Source organism: Morus notabilis, unplaced genomic scaffold (assembly GCF_000414095.1).
Source record: "Morus notabilis unplaced genomic scaffold, ASM41409v2 Scaffold744, whole genome shotgun sequence".
NCBI classification, from domain to species: Eukaryota; Viridiplantae; Streptophyta; class Magnoliopsida; order Rosales; family Moraceae; genus Morus; species Morus notabilis.
In genome coordinates, this window is record NW_010367602.1 from 285,816 (window position 1) to 305,233 (window position 19,418).

General features: G+C 40.0%; 1 protein-coding gene across 1 annotated transcript; it reads left to right on the plus strand.

Moving 5' to 3' along the window:
• The first annotated feature begins 624 nt into the window (after window positions 1-624).
• On the plus strand, window positions 625-1,877 carry LOC21398178 (protein E6). Its single transcript, XM_010112879.2, has one exon. It carries the CDS (start codon window positions 736-738, stop codon window positions 1,672-1,674), a length of 939 nt encoding a protein of 312 aa, XP_010111181.1. The 5' UTR covers window positions 625-735; the 3' UTR covers window positions 1,675-1,877.
• Window positions 1,878-19,418: the final 17,541 nt, after the last annotated feature.

Consider the following 19,418-nt stretch of genomic DNA (forward strand, 5'->3'; position numbering starts at 1 on the left):
TTTATATTTCCCCCTCTACTTTATGGAAAGTAAAATCATCTCAACTCAACTAATCTATTCATTAAATTCCATATTGGTACTTGGTTCTCCAATGACCCCTCATCATTCACGGCTAATATTTTGACTCTTGTAAGGGGCAAACTCATGTGTTAAATCTCTGCACAATATTTTCTCTCTGACTAAATCATGACTTTGGTCTATATTATTAATTAGTTTTTTGCTTGGAAGCAACGAAAAGACAAGGTTTATTATCTGAATTATAGTATATAAAGAATGCATATAACAATAGCTTCATCCGATATAACTTAATCAAAATCAAAGCTTAAGTCATATACAACAGGCTTTTGATTAGAAATATTAGCAGACAATTATGTTGTTTTCCACAAGTTGACAATCATCCCCCATCTTCCCCGCACAAAAAAAAAAAAAAAAAAAAAAAAAAAAAAAAAAAAAAAAAAAAAAAAAAAAGTGAACAGAAAGAAAAGTGCTCTGTGTTGAAGTTTCCTCCTACTAGGACTAGGGACCACAATCTCCCCGTCCTATTCGCACCTAATGAGTGGAAAAAATGGGTATTGGAGAGAGAAAAAGTTGCTCTATATAAACATATATCAAAACCCATCCATCACTAAACCCAACACTAGCTAGCTCACTACACTTTCTTCTCTCTCTCTCTCTCTCTCTCTCTCTCTCTCTCTCCACACACAATATTATCATTTCAATTCATTTCCCACTAATATGGCTCTCGCAACAAAAACTCTCTCTCTCCTCTTCCTAGCACTATTCCTCCTATCTCACAACTCTCAAGCCCGAGTCAATCAGGCGTTCAACAAGGTCCCTGCCCTCAACAACAACGAGAAAGAGACCCCCACGACCACTACCACCGTCGTTGATCCCAAGAACAACAACAAGAAGGAAGAACAAGAGCCGGGTTTCATCCCGGACACCCAAAACAACGGGTACGGGCTGTACGGGCACGAGTACGGGCAGTTGCCTCCGTCGGAGACCAACACCAACGGAGCGCAACACTACACAACCACCACCACCACCAACACCAACACCAAAACATACGAGCCGTACACCACCCCAACGAGCACGTACGAAGAGGAATCCTACCGCGGCACCACCCCGACAACCTACGAGCCCTACACCACCCCGGTCGGGCCTCACTACGGGGAGGAGCCAGAGCAAGAGCCCGCCAACAATAAGTTCAACAACGCTCAGCTCTACAACAACCACAACAACAATGAGAACTACTACAAGCAGAATAATGCCGTGAGAGAGAACCACAACAACAACAACAACAACAACAACAACAACAACAACAACAACAACAACGTTGAGAGGCAGGGCATGAGCGACACTCGGTACATGGCCGGTGGGAAGTACCACTACGACATCAACAGCGAGAGGAATAACTACAACGCAAACTCGTACGACGAGAAGAACTACGATCCCAACTCCTACAGGAACGACGACAACAACAACAACAACTACAAATTCTATGGAAGCAAGAATGAGAACGCATACGAGACTAATCACTACTACAACAACAACAACTACGACAACAACAACAACAATAACAACAACAACAACAACAACAACTACAACACGAACTCCTTTGAAGGGTACCAGAACGAGGAGTTCCACGAGGACGACGGCGAGTTTGTGCCCTGATCAGCGGCTATAGGCCCAGTCGTGGTTTATGTTTATCCAACTTATAAAGTGAACAGATCATGATATGTCGTTTTTCTTAATTATCGGTTTATGATCATTACCTTCGCGTGTTTGATATTTATGTTAATTATATTGTGGTTCAAGTTGGAAAAAGGAAATTTTAAGAATATATAGACATCAAATTAAGGAGTTGGGTTCTTGTTTGTATGCTAGTAAATTTTGTGTTTTCCTTTTGTTTAATTTTCGAAGACTGTTCAATAAAGTAGTCTTGATCCTACTTTCACAAAAAGAAAAGGTCTCCAAATAAATCCCATAATAGCATTTGACTGTTTTTTTTTTTTTTTTTTTTTTTTTTTTTTTTTTTTTTTTTTTTTGTTGCTTGAATTTTACTTTAATTTATAATGTTTTTGATGATCTGTATTAGTACGAACCATTTGGCAAATTAATTGCTTTTACTTTTTCACGTTCTGCGAATAGATTAACGAGACAGAAACAATTTTTGTGAAACATATAGATCAGTTCGTAACTTTTAAATCATTTTTGGCACAGTCCTCATCTTACATGTTATCGATACTTTAGAATCTCTAAAATGGATGGTGTAATGTAGTTAATTATCAATTAAGATCCATTATGATCACTTGGCCAGAAAGCATGAAAATTAGACAGAAGAATGGGAATTATTTATGGCCAATAACAAAGGATGAATGAATTCAAAGTCTAATGAAATCTCCTTGTCAAAAAAACTAGTGCCGCACCATATATAGTGTTTTTTCTTCTTTTTTTTTTTAAGAGAATGAAATTAACAAGTGATAATTCCAATTTAAATTGTTGATATTTTTGTTCAAAAATATAGGAAAGAAAGAAAAGAGTGAGGCTTCAAAATAATGATAAAATAACTAATAAGCAACAATTTATGAGGGAAAGGAAGATCTCCCTCCAAAATGGAGAAATAGTGTGCAATTTCAAAAAGTGATTGATCCACCAAACAAGAGCTACTAGTTGGTGAGCCACAATTGGCGCCACAAAGAAGACGTGTGGGAGCAATTCTTTTCTAGACTTCTACAACTTTTCTTTTCTTTTCTTTTTTTTGAATGGGACTTCTACAACTGTGACATCCAAAGGAAACCAGCAATAGGATCAACCATGCATTATACCCCGTGAATGACGGATAGACGTGGTTTTTTCAGCTTCAATTGCGCTCAAGCTGGGTCTCAATCCTCTTTGACTATGCACATTATACATTGATAGCATATGCAACTTGCGGTCCAAAAAAAAATACTATTTTTTGAAGGGGGGAAAAATGCTATTGGTTCTGATTTTTTTTTTTCCTTCTGTTTGGAACATGGAAAATTCCCATTTTGTTTGGAGAAAACATTATATAAATAAGATTATTCCGTTCATGGCCTGTAATTTTGGTAGGCTGATAGAAAAAAATTATAAAAATTCCTAATATAGGTCACCTAACCATATGCTGTAACCACATAAAAAGTTATGCATGAACTAGCTTTTCTAGGTACTTCTGTCGATTACATCAAAGAAAATCAAGAGATCAGTTAGCTATAACTACTGTGTGAGAACTTTCAAGAGCTACCTATTTAACTTCGTCAAAATTTCTAACCACCACAGAGTAACTGAAAGTATAGACCAAGTCTGCTTCATAACAATAACCAAACTCCATCTATATCCAATTATCCATCCACGTACAAAAAGCTCGCATATTAAGTGAGCTTTTGCTTTTAGCCGGTAAAAGATGTGACTTTTCAGTAAGTGTTTAGAATAAAAAGTTTAATAAGTTAAAATAATTTTTAAATTTTCTAATAAGTAAAAAAAATATTAGAATTAAGTTTATAATGTCTTAATTAAACTCTGGTACAAGTTTTAAAGTCTATTTAGAAATATTTCTTTTAGAAATCACAATTTCTGACTTTGATGAAGCCACAATTTTTAACTTTAATTGAAAATTCTTTTAAAAAATCAAAACACTTTTAAGAGATCATCTAAACACCTTTAAAATTAACTTTTGTACCTAGGAAGTAAAAAAAAACTTTTAAAAAGCTCTCCTAAATAGGCCTAATAACTATTTATAGTATTAACTAACCCAACAAAATTGGGACCAGAAAAGGGCTGTGGCAACTATGCCCTGTAAGAAGGTTACATAACTTGCTGTTTTGGGTGACCTCTTAAAGGATGCCAAGCGTCATCTAACTAAGAACAATACCTACCATATGTATGCCAAAAGAATAATAGTTATAATTGCAGCAACAGTTCTCGTGCTAAAAGCTTTTGCCATTAATAATCACACCCGCACCGAAACACATCATATTTTATGTCCCTGTAAATGGTCTCCCTCCACTTCTTACTGATTATTAGTAGACATATATTTCAGCAAAAAAGAGACCCTTTAACTGTATATATATGTTGAAAAAAAAAAAAAAAAAAAAACTACCTCAAAGCTTCGATTAGGAATATACATTTACACAGGCACAACCACTTGGTTGGAGAAAAGAGTAGAATATGCATGTGTTCTTATGGGTATGTGTTGTTTTTTTTTTTTTCTCTTGTTAATTAATACCCATGTGTCATGTATTTATAGTTTCAAAACCTATTTGTTGAAAACCTAAAGGTTATATGATGTGATGTCGCTAGTGGTTCTATTTATGAATTCTATCCAACCCACCTCCAATCTTTATAGGTTTTTTATGAGAAAGAACTGTAAGTGCAAGTTGTTGAACACACTCAATTGGATGATCCATATCTTCCTACGAAGAGATATCACCTTTACTTCCCTATAAATCTTAAAGCCTCAAATTTTCTCATAACAATCAAAACTTTAGGCCTAAGTAATTTTGCTCATTTGATTTAAAAACTTCAGTTAAAAAATGAATTCATGCGAAAAAATACTATAACAGAAAAAATTTAATTTAAATATTTTTTTAAAAAAATATTGTTATAAAAATTTGAGTTGTAATTCGTACCAACGAAACGAACGAGGCCTAAGTAAACGTGAACACACACACCTGAAGTCTTCATCTTGTGTTATTAGGAATCAAAACTAACATACATGCACATAGCACCTTGACATCTCATGTAAAATTCAATCTAGCTTTTTCTTGTTCCAAAAATTCAAAAGTATAAATATGTGTAATACCCTTTTCAATTCAAGTGACATGGATTGTACTCACTAAGCTATTATTTATCAACGAATAAATGTTTGTCAAAAAAATCTTTTATATGGAATCCTCAAATGCGAAAGTACTTAACATTCAATCATGAACTCCAAAACATTACTGATTACTGACCATATAAAGAAGTAGCTATTTGAAACATATTGCAAATGTCGAATAATCCTATCAATTTTAATCTGCGATTGTGACGAATAAACATAACGTTGTGTTGGTAATGGGTGCTAGGCGACTGAATTGTAAGTTGCAACCGAAAATAACATTCGCTTGTTACCAAAAATATAGCTATGGATAATGTATTTTCTTATAAAATTTAATGTGTTTTGAGATAATGATGGGACAATACATCCCCCTCCATTCCACTATTAGGGGGTGGAGCAATATACTCCAGCCTATTAAAATAAAAGGAAAATTATTTGGTTGGATAAGGAGGGAAAAAAAAAATCAACGGGCATCAGTTAAAATGTTATATTTTTTAAAATATGTTTGTCTTTTTTAATGTCAGATGACTCAGATCTAACCATTGATGGTTTTTTTTCCAATACCTTTACTACATAATTGTCTTAAAATAAAGGCTGTATTTGGAGTTGTTTTTGTTTTTTACGTTTTTTAAGAAAGAAAAAATGAAAATGAAAGAGAAATGATGTTTGATACAATTAAAGACAAAAAACGGAAATAAAAACGATTTTTTAGTTTAGTTCCGTTTTCTCCTCTCTCGAGTATAGAGAGAGACATTAATGAATTTTTTTATACTGAAAATAATATCTTGATAAAACTACCAAATGCATTTTTAATAAGCATTATGATTGTAAGTTGTGATCTTCCAACAAAGATATACAAAACTACAGTGGATGTAGCTCTCATTTTATAGAGTGAACCATTATAAAAACTCCTTGTGTCATTTTTGCCTGTGTATGATTTAGTTAACTTACAAACACACACATGTTCTACAAAACCACATACGTTAAACTATACACTCGTGGCCAGTAATCCGAAGGGAAATCAAGAGGTAATCCGGTCGGTTTTTTGTTGGTGAAATTTCACCGTCAACAGGCGGGGAAACGTTGTCGTCGCCAACAGGATGAGGAGAGTTGTAAAGGAAGCTCAAATCCCACTCAGGACGCTCCTTCTTGATCAGGTCGACAATTTGTTGACCCGCAGATTGAAAATCCCTGGTACGGATGTCAGTGAGCTCCTGAGAAGCCTTGAACTCCTCAATAATCTCGGCGCGCTTGGCGTCGAAAGCAAATGCAGCTTCTGCCTCAGCTTCCTTCTTCCCCTCAGTTTTCCCTTCAACAAAACGCTTCTCCGCTTCCCCAGCTGCTTTAGACAACTTTTTGTCAGACAGGTCCGCTCGCTCTTGAGACTCGCGACCTTGTTTTTCAACTTTTGTAGTTCATCTTCCAGACTCGCCAGCTTGGCCAAGGCCAAGTCCCTCTTCTCAACAACATCATCTAGTTTCTTTTTGGCGTCGGAAACAAGGGACTGAAGCCTGGCCTCCAGTTTGTCCATCTCATTTTTATGCTCCTCGACCTTGACGAGGTCAAGGAGGTTGAGAATGGAAAGAACCAGGCTCTGAAAAGTTGAAGGTCAGAAAAGCAGAAATGCAGAACGACGAGCTAAAAAAAAAAGGGGGAGTCTTACATGGATCTGGAAAGAAATCTGTTTTCGCTGATAGTCGACCAAAGAAGAGTGGGCGGCAGCAACCCAATGTGGCTCAAGGAATGACTCATAAAGAGCCTGAAAGACGAGGGAGAAGCGAGGGGGAAGTTTCAGCATCGCCCCAATCTCGACATCAGATATATCCGAGACTTGGAACTTGGGGTCCATAATTTTAGCCCCTGGAATAAGCACGCGCTCTCTCGGCGCCAGCGGAATGTTGATGTCGGGAATGGGGACCGTCGACGTCCACGTTTCTGTCATCGGCGTTTTTTCCCTGCGACTCTTTTTCCGCACAAGTTCCACCTCCGCCTCCGACCCCGAAGGACCCTTGGTCTTCCTGCTCTTTGGGACGCGGGAAGAAGAAGCTTTCTCTTTTCCATTTGACGGGGGCGGATGGCTCGGCGGGGGCTGTTGGTCTGACGGCGGCTGCTGGCTCAGCCCAGACTGCTGGCTGCCAGGAAGTTGGATCTTCAAAGACGCCATTTCTACAGGAAATGACGAGGTTAAGATACAGACAGCGTTGGAAGAACCCAAGTCACAATCAAGAAGGGCGTCGAAAGCAAAGAATACCTTCGTTGTTTAGGTGAAAGTATTGACGGATGGCGTCTAAATCAGCGGGGTCTGGGAGATCAAGGATTAAACCGGCCTCGCGAAGGTTTTTCCTGGTCAGAAGCGTTTCGATATGACGAACCTCTGACGAGAAAGAAAAAGCCTTCTCAATCCTTGCCAAGCTGTTCCCCGAGAACTTCGGCCGGTCCTGACTAACTATAACACGAATGGAATGTCAGTAGAAGGACGGGAGAAATCAAAGTCAGATAAAAGAAAGCCAAAAGACTTACCCATGTTCCCAAACGCCGCCTGCACCTACCTTCGACGGGGCAGGCGGTCGATGGGATGAAAGTTGAAAGGCCCCCGAATCATGAAGAACATGGGCTTACACCCATGTGACGACGAGGGAGTGCCCAGTATAAGCTTCCCAAATCTTGGCTGGGACCTCCCGTGACCACTCAAAAAATACCACCCCTCACACTTGGCGACGTGGCATAGCCTATACATGAATCGAAACTCATCCACAGGGAGTTCCATGTTGAATTGCTGGTGCCATAAAATCCAGGCCCCAGCAAAGCAATACCAGAAGTTTGGCGCTAGCTGAGCGGGGGGAAATGCCGTAAAAGTGGCAGTAGTCTTTTACGAAGGGGTGAACTGGGAGGTCATCCCCGCGGTAACAGCTCTGGTATAGACCGGAAGATATCCGATCGGCGGCATGTTGGTTCTAAAATGCACGTCCGGGAGAAGGTATTCGAACCATCTCCCGTCAATGCACCCTTCCTTCATAGCCCGGATGATATCCTTGTTCCGGAGCCTCGACGCCACAAAGTCGGCTGTGAAGAAAGGCCTATCCGGCTCACCGCTCGTGGGGAGTTCCATGTCGAATTGCTGGTGCCATAAATCCAGGCCCCAGCGAAGCAGTACCAGAAGTTTGGCGCCAGCTGAGCAGGGGAAATACTGTAAAAAGTGGCAGTAGTCTTTTACGAAGGGGTGAACTGGGAGGTCATCCCCGCGGTAACAGCTCTGGTATAGACCGGAAGATATCCGATCGGCGGCATGTTGGTTCTAAAATGCACGTCCGGGAGAAGGTATTCGAACCATCTCCCGTCAATGCACCCTTCCTTCATAGCCCGGATGATATCCTTGTTCCGGAGCCTCGACGCCACAAAGTCGGCTGTGAAGAAAGGCCTATCCGGCTCACCGCTCGTGGCAGCCAGAGGGGCATTTACTGTCGAGGCAGCCACCCCGCCTACGTCGCCCCCCGTAAGAGGGATCCGTTCTACTGCCTCGTCCAAGATCCGCTCGAAGCTTTCAAATTCACTACCAAAGCTATCGCCTGGTGCGTATCTAGGTTCATGTCCAGCCCCGATGTCTTATATGTCTCTCAGCACGGAATCGACGCTGGAAGACGAAGAAGACTAGGAGATCTCCACCACAGAAGGGGGGTCTGGGCGGGCGACGGGAGAAACCTCTCGACTGAGGGAACTTTGGGCCATTGTTCTGGTTAATTAAACAGGCAAGAAGCTAAGTTAAAGTCCTAACGTCGAGAGGATGAAAGGATGGCTATCCTAAGCAATGACAACTTAAACGCCTCGACTCAACGCCGACCATTCATATGAGAATGGTGACGGCGAGTGCTCGTAGGATTCCAGGTTCTCCAGAACCCAGAAACCGGAAGCACACAGACAGCAAGGGGACAATATCCAATGCGAAAAAAAATGAAATGGAGTAAGTCTCCCCAACTTCTACATTCCGCGCATTCTTTAGACATATACACCTAGTTCAAACAAAAAAAATTAAAGGAGCCCATGTATAAGAGCAGCAGACAGAGGGCAAAAAGGCTTACCGGAGAAGAAGGATTCTCGAAAAAGTTTGGGGAGAAGAATGACTGCGCAGTGCGCCTCGAAAGAGCAGAAAGCACGAACCGGAGGTTGGAGAGGAAGGAGTCCGTCGGAAAAGGCAGCGGTCCAATAGATGCGAAAAGAATCTGAAGTTTTGAAAAAATGGCTCCCGAGTTCGCAGAGGGTATTTAAAGGGACGGGCATCCTCGACCCTGACCGCCAGATGAAAATCTTTGAAATCCAATGGCCAGGGAATCCTGCCCGGATCTGACAGTGATAAGATAGGGCGGGAAGCAGAGAGGTCGCGATCCAAAGGCCTGTATCCATTCTTTCAAAATAAAGTCGTACGTTATCATGAGAAATCAATCGACACGACGGTTGCGTTCCCCGAAGGATATCCGAAGCACCCATGCCATCATTATAAACGGAGGCTCGGGACCGATTTCCCACACCCAAAGCACGAGAGGGCAACCGAACCTAAGTCCGAGACCACCTAAAAGAAGCCCTCGACCTGGGGGGTAGCTGTTGTGTGGGAAAATGTGACGGACACGTGGATAAAGTAGACCACGACACGTGGTCTTGACTAAATCCCCACCAAGCAAGGAACCCTCGACACTTACGGATCCCTCCTATTTCGCTGCGAAGGCCCAAGGATGAAGTCCAAGTTCGGGCGACGATCCCTTATGGCGTCGACTGATTGCACCGTCGACACTAAGGGATGAAGATCTCTCGACCGCAGAAAGGGTCACCAAAGAAAGCGATTGAGCTGAGCAGTGCTGACGACGAGGGGAATGTCCTTTAGAGGACGTAACGGGTTACATGCAGAAGTGGAGAAGGTCTGTATGCATTAATTGTAAGCTGTCAGACCGCCCCCACAGGGGACAAAAAAGTGTTACGGGGAAGCACCGAGCCGTAATGGGAGACTAATTGGCTGAGTGAACAGTGCTGATTAGTGGGCTACGTCTGGGCCTACCAGAGGAGAGCACTTGAGTGCCTCCACCTATGAAGGAAACCCCCTAGGTGAAGGAAGCCCAATATAAAAAGAGGAAGACCCCAGTAAGGAGGGGGTTCGAGAGAATAACAAGGAAAGAAATAATTTAATAAGCATTTTGATTGTAAGTTGTGATCTTCCAACAAAGACATACAAAACTACAGTGGATGTGGCTCTCATTTTATAGAGTGAACCACTATAAAAACTCCTTGTGTCATTTTTGCCTGTGTATGATTTAGTTAACTTACAAACACACACATGTTCTACAAAACCACATACGTTAAACTATACACTCGCGGCCGGTAATCCGAAGGGAAACCAAGAGGTAATCCGGTCGGTTTTTTGTTGGCAAAATTTGACCGTAAACAAAACTGATTCTCTATTTCTCAACCTAAAAATAACTGCATAAATCTATCTTTTATTGGCTTTTTAGCAAAGCAAAAAAGGAAACAAAATCAACGTCACGCCACCAATACAACCAACAAAGGAATTTGACACAACACAAAACATAAAAGCTTTCTAATTATTGACAACATGAAGGAAAAACTACATGAAAATAGATAGTCTACACAAATGACATAACAAAGGCAAAATTACTACAATACAAGTACCATATTATTAATTTTTTCAAAAGCTTATTTAACCGAGTACTATAATAAATAAGCTATACACTTTATACTTGCCCATCTCCACGACCCCATTGTTCGAACCAACTGAGTAGTACCCGATCCACTAGCGGCGAGATTAATTAGTCCTAAATTAGGGGTTGCAGATGTAAACTAAGGTGTAAACCAAAGAGTAGGCAAAACAAATGAGGAATTTACCAATAAAACTTCAATACACATATATTGTATGGTTTGGGAGAAACAAATTCCATGTTGGAAAAACTATTATGATATAAATGTAACCTTTTGGGACAGAATACATTTGCACTTGACTACAGTTTAAAAAAAGGAAAGCGTTGAAATATTGGTGAACTCACGATATTATTTGAAAAAATTGTAATAAGAAGCAACAAACTAATATCGCCAGAAAGAAGTTCCATAAAAAAAGGAAAAAAAAAAGAATTAGAAAAGTCATTAAGAACCCAAAGGCCTACCAAAAATCAGGATATTGAATTGATAGTAGAAAATTAGAAACGCTAGAAACTTTCACGTTACAAGCATATTGATAAGGATACGTGTAACTAATTACAATTTAAAATCTAGGATTATATTCTGTTGTAGGAGTTTGTTGTATTTCCTATTTTGTAGGAGATTAGTTTTCTACTCTAGATTCTTTCACTGAGTGATATATTCGATTCCATTCAATGAAAAAGGCTAAGCCATAATTTCATCAATCTCTCAAATTCTTTATGGTATCAGAACCTTTTTCCTGAACTTCTCTCTCCCTCTCTCATAAAACCATAGCATCTCCTTCCTTTAGCAGCCACCAGCCTTCAACGATGCAGTGCCCACGTCTCAGCGCCGCAACGCCAGATCGTCATCACAAGTATTCTTCAGCCATGGCCACTGAAAATAATCAACTTCTCATACCAAACACTCAGGAACCCACAAAACCTCTTATTATTATCAATATACACAATTCGGTGAAACTCACATCCACCAATTATCTCTCTTGGAAGCTGCAAATTGAAGCTATTCTTATTGGTTATGAGTTGCAACAGTTCATAGATGGATCTCTTTCAGCACTACCTGTCACAATCACCGTCAATGATGCTCTCAGTCCTAATCCTAAATACTTGGCATGGCTTCGTCAAGACAAATTAATTTTTAGAGCATTAGTGGGGTCAATATCTCCAACTCTCATTCCTCTCATCACTCAGTCTAAAACGTCTCATGAAGTTTGGATGACTCTTGCCAACACTATGCAAGGCCTTCTCGTGGACACATCAAGCAGATTAAGGATCAAATCAAGCAAGCGACAAAGGGGTCACAAACAATATCAGAATACATGCAATTCATCAAAACTCGCACTGACGAACTTGTTATGCTTGGCAAGCCCATGGACGATGAAGACATCATTGAGAAGATACTTGATGGTCTTGATGATGACTACAAACCTATTGTTGATGTCATCAATGCTCGAGACACCATAATATCATTTGATGAACTTCATGAGAAGCTGATTAACAAGGAATTATCATTGCGTTCTTATACCGCCAATTCAACTCCTCTTCCCGTCTCTGCAAATCCAACCTCAACTCGGCCCAATTTTTGACAGAATAGTTCGGGCAATCAACGATCGTAGGGACATGCATCACCCAACTCCAATGTGCAGTCTGATCATCCTCCTCCTCAGCCATACCTTGGAAAGTGTCAAGGGTGTCGTGCTCAAGGCCACACGGTTCAACAATGTCATCTATTTCGCCTAACACCAATGAACTCACAGTCAACTTCACAGTCACAAGCCCCTCATCAATGGCAACCCCGTGATCCGACCCCATGGCAACCACGTGTCAATGTCGCCATTATGGACAACTATGACGGCTCCAACTAGCTTCTTGACAGCGGTGCATCGCACCATGTCACCACTGACTTGAGTAATCTCTCCATTCATGATCCTTATTCAGGGAATGACGACGTTGTGATCGGTGATGGCACGGGACTCCCTATTTCACACGCCGGTTCTACATCTCTACACACTCCCTCCCATACCTTTTCTCTTACTAATGTGCTTTGTGTTCCTACCATGCATCAAAATCTTATTTCTATTTCTCAATTTTGTAAAACCAATAACACTTCCATTGAATTCTTACCCAATTCCTTTCTTGTGAAGGATCTTCGCACAGGGGCAACACTTTTACAGGGTCAGACTAAGGATGGTGTGTATGAATGGCCGGTCACCTCTATCAAGTCTTCTCCATTGGTAGCTTTCTCAAGTGTCAAGACCACTTCGTCCGAGTGGCATCATCGTTTAGGTCATCCGTCGTAGTTAATTCTTAGGCATATTATTTCTGCTTTTCAATTCGAAGTCTCGAGTCCATCATCCATGAATTTTAATTGTAATGCATGTCAATGCAATAAAAGTCACAAGTTACCATTTTCTATATCCATTCTTGTTTCTACTTCTCCGCTTGAAATTATATTTTCTGATGTGTGGACCTCCCCGGTACACTCCATTGATGACTACAAATATTATGTGATTTTCATTGATCACTTCACAAAGTACATTTGACTTTATCCACTAAAAAGAAAATCTAATGTCTATGACGTCTTTGTTCATTTCAAATCCCTTGTGGAAAAATATTTCAAAAGGAAAATCATCAAATTCTATTCAGATAACAGGGGGGGGGGGGGGGGGGAATACCAAGCTCTTTCATCCTATCTTAGCTCTACTGGGATATCTCACTTAAAATCACCTCCACATACTCCTGAGCATAATAGGTACTCTGAACGACATCATCGTCATATTGTAGAAATACGTATGCCACTTCTCTCACATGCGTCCATGTCATTGTCATATTGGTCGTATGCCTTTTCCATTGCTGTCTACATCATCAATCATCTACCCACTCCCACACTCCAACTACTCTCACCCCATGTCAAACTCTTTGGTACACCTCCAAATTACTCCAAACTTCGGAGCTTTGGGTGTCTGTGTTATCCTTAGTTACGTCCATATTCATCACATAAACTAGCTCATCGGTCTACTCCTTGTGTCTTTCTTGGCTACTCCTCCACCCAGAGTGCCTATTTATGCCTTGATCCCATCACCTCACGCCTATACACATCTCGTCATGTCAAATTCGTCGAGTCCATTTTGCCATTTAAAACCATTCAGTCCAATCTTCCCCGTTCTTCCTCTTCCACCTCCTCCATCTGGTTCTCTTCCGAGTCGTCGTCTCCGGCCGCCATCACACCATCTATCACTCTCGAGCCTGACCCTCATATGGATTCCACTCCTAACTCCACAACCACCTCCACCACCATTTTTCTTCCTTCCCAAACCCCATCTCTCCCACCAAACTTGAGTCCCAGTGCCGTGGCACCAACTTCTCCACGTCGTGGCGCCACCAACCCGAGCCTCCGCGCCGCGACTCCAATATCTCCACGTCGCGGTGCCCATTCGTCCATTCCAATTTCCTCGTCCAAACAAGCCTCCCCTGTAGCACAATCACCACAGCCACGAAATCCAATGTCCATACCTCCTCCCCATCCAAGTGTGGTCACTCGATCCAAAAACAACATCCGTAAACCAATCCACAAACTCAATCTCACTGTACAACTCTCTACCAACCCTAACCTTGAACCATCTAAAATAACCTAGGCCATCAAAGATCCCAAATGGTGTCAGGCGATGTCTGAGGAGTTTGATGCCCTTGTTTGGAACGAGACATGGGACCTTGATCCATCTCATCCCTCTCAAAATGTGGTTGGCTGCAAGTGGATTTTTCAAACTAAACGATTATCTGATGGCTCTGTTGATAGGTACAAAGCTCACCTAGTTACCAAGGGGTTCCATCAACGCCCGGGTGTTAACTACCATGACACATTCAGTCCTATTGTCAAACCAACTACAGTCCGCCTTGTTCTTTCTCTTGCCGTCACTCATGGTTGGTCACTGCGACAACTTAATGTCAATAATGCATTCCTCCAAGGCTTACTCTCAGATGACGTCTTTATGGCACAGCCACAGGGATTTATTGACAATGTCCACCCTCATCATGTCTGCAAACTCTGCAAAGCCATCTCCGGTCTTAAACAAGCTCCACGTGCATGTTGCCATGAGCTACGTCAGTTTCTTGTCACCTTAGACTTCACCAACTCTCATGCCGACACATCACTATTTGTATACAACACCTCTAGCATCCTGATCTATCCTTTGGTCTATGTTGATGACATCATTATCACGAGGAACAATGATGCAGTTGTTCAAAAGTCCATTCATCTTCTCTCCAACAGATTCTCCCTCAAGGATTTTGGTTCACTGTCCTACTTTCTTGGAGTTGAAGTTATTCCACATCCGCATGACATCTTTCTTTCTCAGTGGCATTACATCCATGACATCCTTTCTCGCACTCACATGACCAATGCCAAACCTGTGTCCACGCCACTTGCCACTTCTCCAATTTTTACTCTTCACTCTGGATCATCCATATCTGATCTCACTAAGTATAGGGCTACTGTTGGTAGTCTTCAATACTTGTCCCTCACACACCCGGACATTGCTTACATGGTAAACAAGTTGTCCCAATTCATGCATTGCCCCAAGACCGATCATTGGAACGCAGTCAAACGGAGTATAGGGCTACTGTTGGTAGTCTTCAATACTTGTCCCTCACACACCCGGACATTGCTTACATGGTAAACAAGTTATCCCAATTCATGCATTGCCCCAAGACCGATCATTGGAACGCAGTCAAACGTCTGCTACAGTATCTTTATGGCACTATTGATCATAGGGTTGTCATTTATGGGAACTCACAGTTATCTCTCCGTGCATTCTCAGACACAGACTGGGTTGGTAACAAATATGATTTTACTTCCACTAGTGCCTATCTCATCTACATTGGCCGCAATCCTATATCTTGGAGTTCAAAGAAACAACGGACGGTGGCCCACTCTTCTACTGAAGCCGGGTACCAAGCTGTTGCTACCACAACTGTTAAACGTCGCTGGATTTGTTCCCTTCTCACTGAGCGCCACGTCCCTCTACTTCAGCAACAGGTTATTTACTGCAACAATGTTGGTGCGATAAATCTATGTTCAAATCCAGTCTTTCATTCTTTCATGAAACATGTTGCTCTGGACTACCACTTCATACGGGAACAAGTTCAAGGGGGTTCTCTTCGAGTTGCTTATGTTTCTTCTGCTGATCAGTTGGCTGATGCGCTCACCGAACCTCTTCCCCACTCTCATTTCAACAATTGGCAAACAAGATTGGAATCACCTCACGGTGCTCCATCTTGCGGGGGCATGATAAGGATACATGTAACTAATTGCAATTTAAAATCTAGGATTATATTTTGTTGCAGGAGTTTGTTGTATTTCCTTTTTTGTAAGAGATTAGTTTTATACTCTAGATTCTTTGACTGAGTGTATATATTCGATTCCATTCAATGAAAAAGGCTAAGCCATAATTTCATCAATCTCTCAAATTCTTTACATATACATACATATGTTGGCCCTAAGGATTACCAACTCGTAAACTTGCTGTAAAAGAATTGTCAACACGTCATAAATTTTCCTTTAAAAAGAAAAAAAGGTCTTTGGAGTAAGCCAAAAGACCATAGTTATTTCTTATTAAGGTGAAATCTAAGCAAAAGGCAATGGAACGAGCCCTCATTTTTCTTACTTCAACGCTTGTGAATCTTGTCAATTTTTCCCATTTAGGCACCGGAATAAAGAATTATTTTACAGGGGAAAACAATATGAAATCCTTTACGAAAAACAAAAACTTGATTACTTTCAATAGTAGCTATAGAGTTAGAAATGCCAAACAAGCATATTGAAGCAAGTAATAGGAGTCAAGAATCAAAACCCAACAATCATTTGCTCCAATTCAAGTCTCGTTCTAGTCTAGATAATCAACGATCCTTTGAGGAACTCTCTAAGAAAGGAAACCACATAATTAATTACATCTATCATGTTTTTCAATTACTACGCGTGAGTACAAAGGAAAATGCAAGTCAAGGATCATGCTCAGCAACCTTCTCGTCTAGAATGGAAATGCAAATTATCTATTCCATAACATGCTCCTAAGTAAGACATGAATTAAAACGGAGCTTACTTGACTCTTACGATAGGGGATATTGAAGAATGACAGAAGCTGAAACATAGCCCTAGATTCCATTACAAGATGAAATAAAGACCACCAGTGAATGCACCTCTTCTCGCAGACTAATATACCTGAAAGTTAAAGCCAACTACTAATGCAAATTCTCATATCTCTATATTAATACCAGAGCATTTATCAAGTAAAAGAGCAACAAGACGTACAATATACTTTTCGAGCTTTTGCTTATATATATATGTATATATATAATATGAATGAAACAGAAATACCATCTCAAAAGCATTGAATTTGCGAACCAGAAGGTTACTCAAACCAGAACTTGTAAAATGGGGCTTGCAAATAAGAATCTGATGACAAGAAAGATCAGAGTGGATATTTACATTTCGTTATTCAGGTGCATATTACCGTATTCCAATTCTCTTCAAGAGGAAAATACCTACCAAAAGGTATAGGATCTTAAAGCCATTTACAAATAGTTTTGGTTGTCTCTTAGATTATTGTCATCAGAAAACGTAACACATTCCCCTCCTGACTCTGAAACCAAAGCAGTTGCATAAAAATATTGCAAGTATACCCTTGTGAACCCTTGTGCATTTCAAGAAACTCACAGTTGAAGTGCACAATGCACATATCAGGAATGGTTTTTATAGCTTATTTGTGAACATATTATGGCATTTTTATTTTCTTGACAACCTTATTAAAATGCTGCAAGAAAATATCAATTTATAGGAAATCAGAATTAGCTATAATGATAAAGCATATAACTATTTTGGTCTTCATCAAGGTTCCGCTCTTAGTCCTTATCTTTTCACTATCGTGATAGACGAGCCGGCAAAAGAAATTCAAGATGGGATTCGTTGGTGTATGCTTTTTGCAGACGATATAGTTTTAGTTGATGAACATCGGGAGGGCATTAACCGTAAGTTAGAACTATGGAGACATACCTTTGAGATGAAGGGATTTAAGTTAAGTAGAATGAAGACTGAGTAATGCATTGTAGGTTTAGTAATTTGAGAGATCAGAGTGATGGAATTTCTTTAGATGGTGTGGTGATTGGGGCTTTTAGGAAATTTAGGTACTTTGGGTCCATAGTGCAGTGTGAAGGAGAGATAGATGAGGATATTGGACATAGGATTAAGGCGGGGTGGATTAAGTAGAAGAATGCTACGAGAGTTTTATGTGTTAATAAGATGCCTATTAAGTTGAAAGGAGAATTCTATAGGACAATAATTTGCCCAGCTATGTTATATGGTAGTGAATGTTGGGCCATTAAGAGACAACAAATATACAAAATGAGTGTGGCGGAGATGCGTAAGATGGATGAGTGGCCTTACGAGGATGGATCACATACGGAATGAAGTTATTCGTAGTAAAGTAGGTGTAGCACCAATAGAAGATAAGGTGTGGGAAAACCGTCTAAGGTGGTACGGGCATGTACAACGTAGATCGTTAGATACACCTGTTCGTGCTTGGGAGAACATCCAAATACCTAGTACTAGGAGAACGAGGGGTAGACCAAGAATTACTTAGGCCGACGTAGTTAGGCACGACTTTCAAGATCTAAGACTTCAAGAGGGTCTCATGTTTAATAGAACAGACTGGAAATGAGAAATCTATATAGCCAACCCTAATTAATTTGGGATTAAGGCTTGTATTTGTTGTTATTGTTGTTGTTGTTGTTGATAGAGCATATAACTAGTTAATTACTAGCTGGGAAAGGGAAATTCAATAACACCTTCAAACCAACATCAAGATGCGAGGAAATATGCCTGCCAACAAATTCCAATAGTGTTTCTCTTACAAATTTCAGAATCACAAAACCTTCCCTCAATTTCATACATTTGTCAAACTGTATCTCTCAATCAGTCTCTACAATGATATTGACCGGCTTATCATTATTATGCAACAATAGAGAATGGTCCAAATGTATCAACAGAGCAACAAAAACCATTTTTGAATTTATAGTAATTGAAAGTTTAAAACTACACAAGTGAAACTTCCACTTGCCTATAATTGAAGCCTTGGTTACAAGAGACACAAAATTTATAAATAATTTTACTTTTACAAGTTCTTATATTTGCCATTTTCATTTGATCACTAACCATTGTCATTTTCAAATTATTTTAAGATTTAAAATTCATTTTTACAAGTTTCAAAGCTTAATAATTTTGAAACACAAAAAAATAGATAATGGTGCATTGAAGCACAAAATAGAGTAGCATATTAAATTGTCATTTTCACACTTTTTAATACTAAATGTAGCATTAACATTAGCATTTGCATTTGATATGATCTTAGTATGGTTCCTAATCTTGACCATTTCTTTTCTGTTCTTCTTGTTTCTTCAATGGCATTCATACTATGCCCAGATGAACCAAAACACCAGAAACAATTACTATACAGTATAGTAAAAGCACTGCAAAATTTGTCCTATAATATTAGTTTTTGCACAACATTTTATCATTGAGATAGAATTCAGCAATAAAGATCAACATAAGGAAAAGGGTATAATATGTAGCGATTAATAATTTTAAGGAACGAAACAGAACTCAAAAGATTCGAAGTAAAAGACAATAAGATGTAGCTTACGAGATCAAATGGCTATCGAAGAAAAAGGGACTTCTCTCCCACGGCACCATCCTTTCAAACGATTTAAGTTAATATTTGAAGCAATAATTCCATGAATGAACACCCAAAGAAATAACAGGTGTGTGGTAGTAATCCCAGAAAACCCTAATTTCCCAATTTGAAACCCAATATCTATTCTTTGAGAGATACGTT

Coding starts and splice junctions, on each gene's coding strand:
- LOC21398178 (XM_010112879.2), top strand. CDS start 736: ATGGCTCTCGCAACAAAAACTCTCTCTCTCCTCTTCCTAGCACTATTC.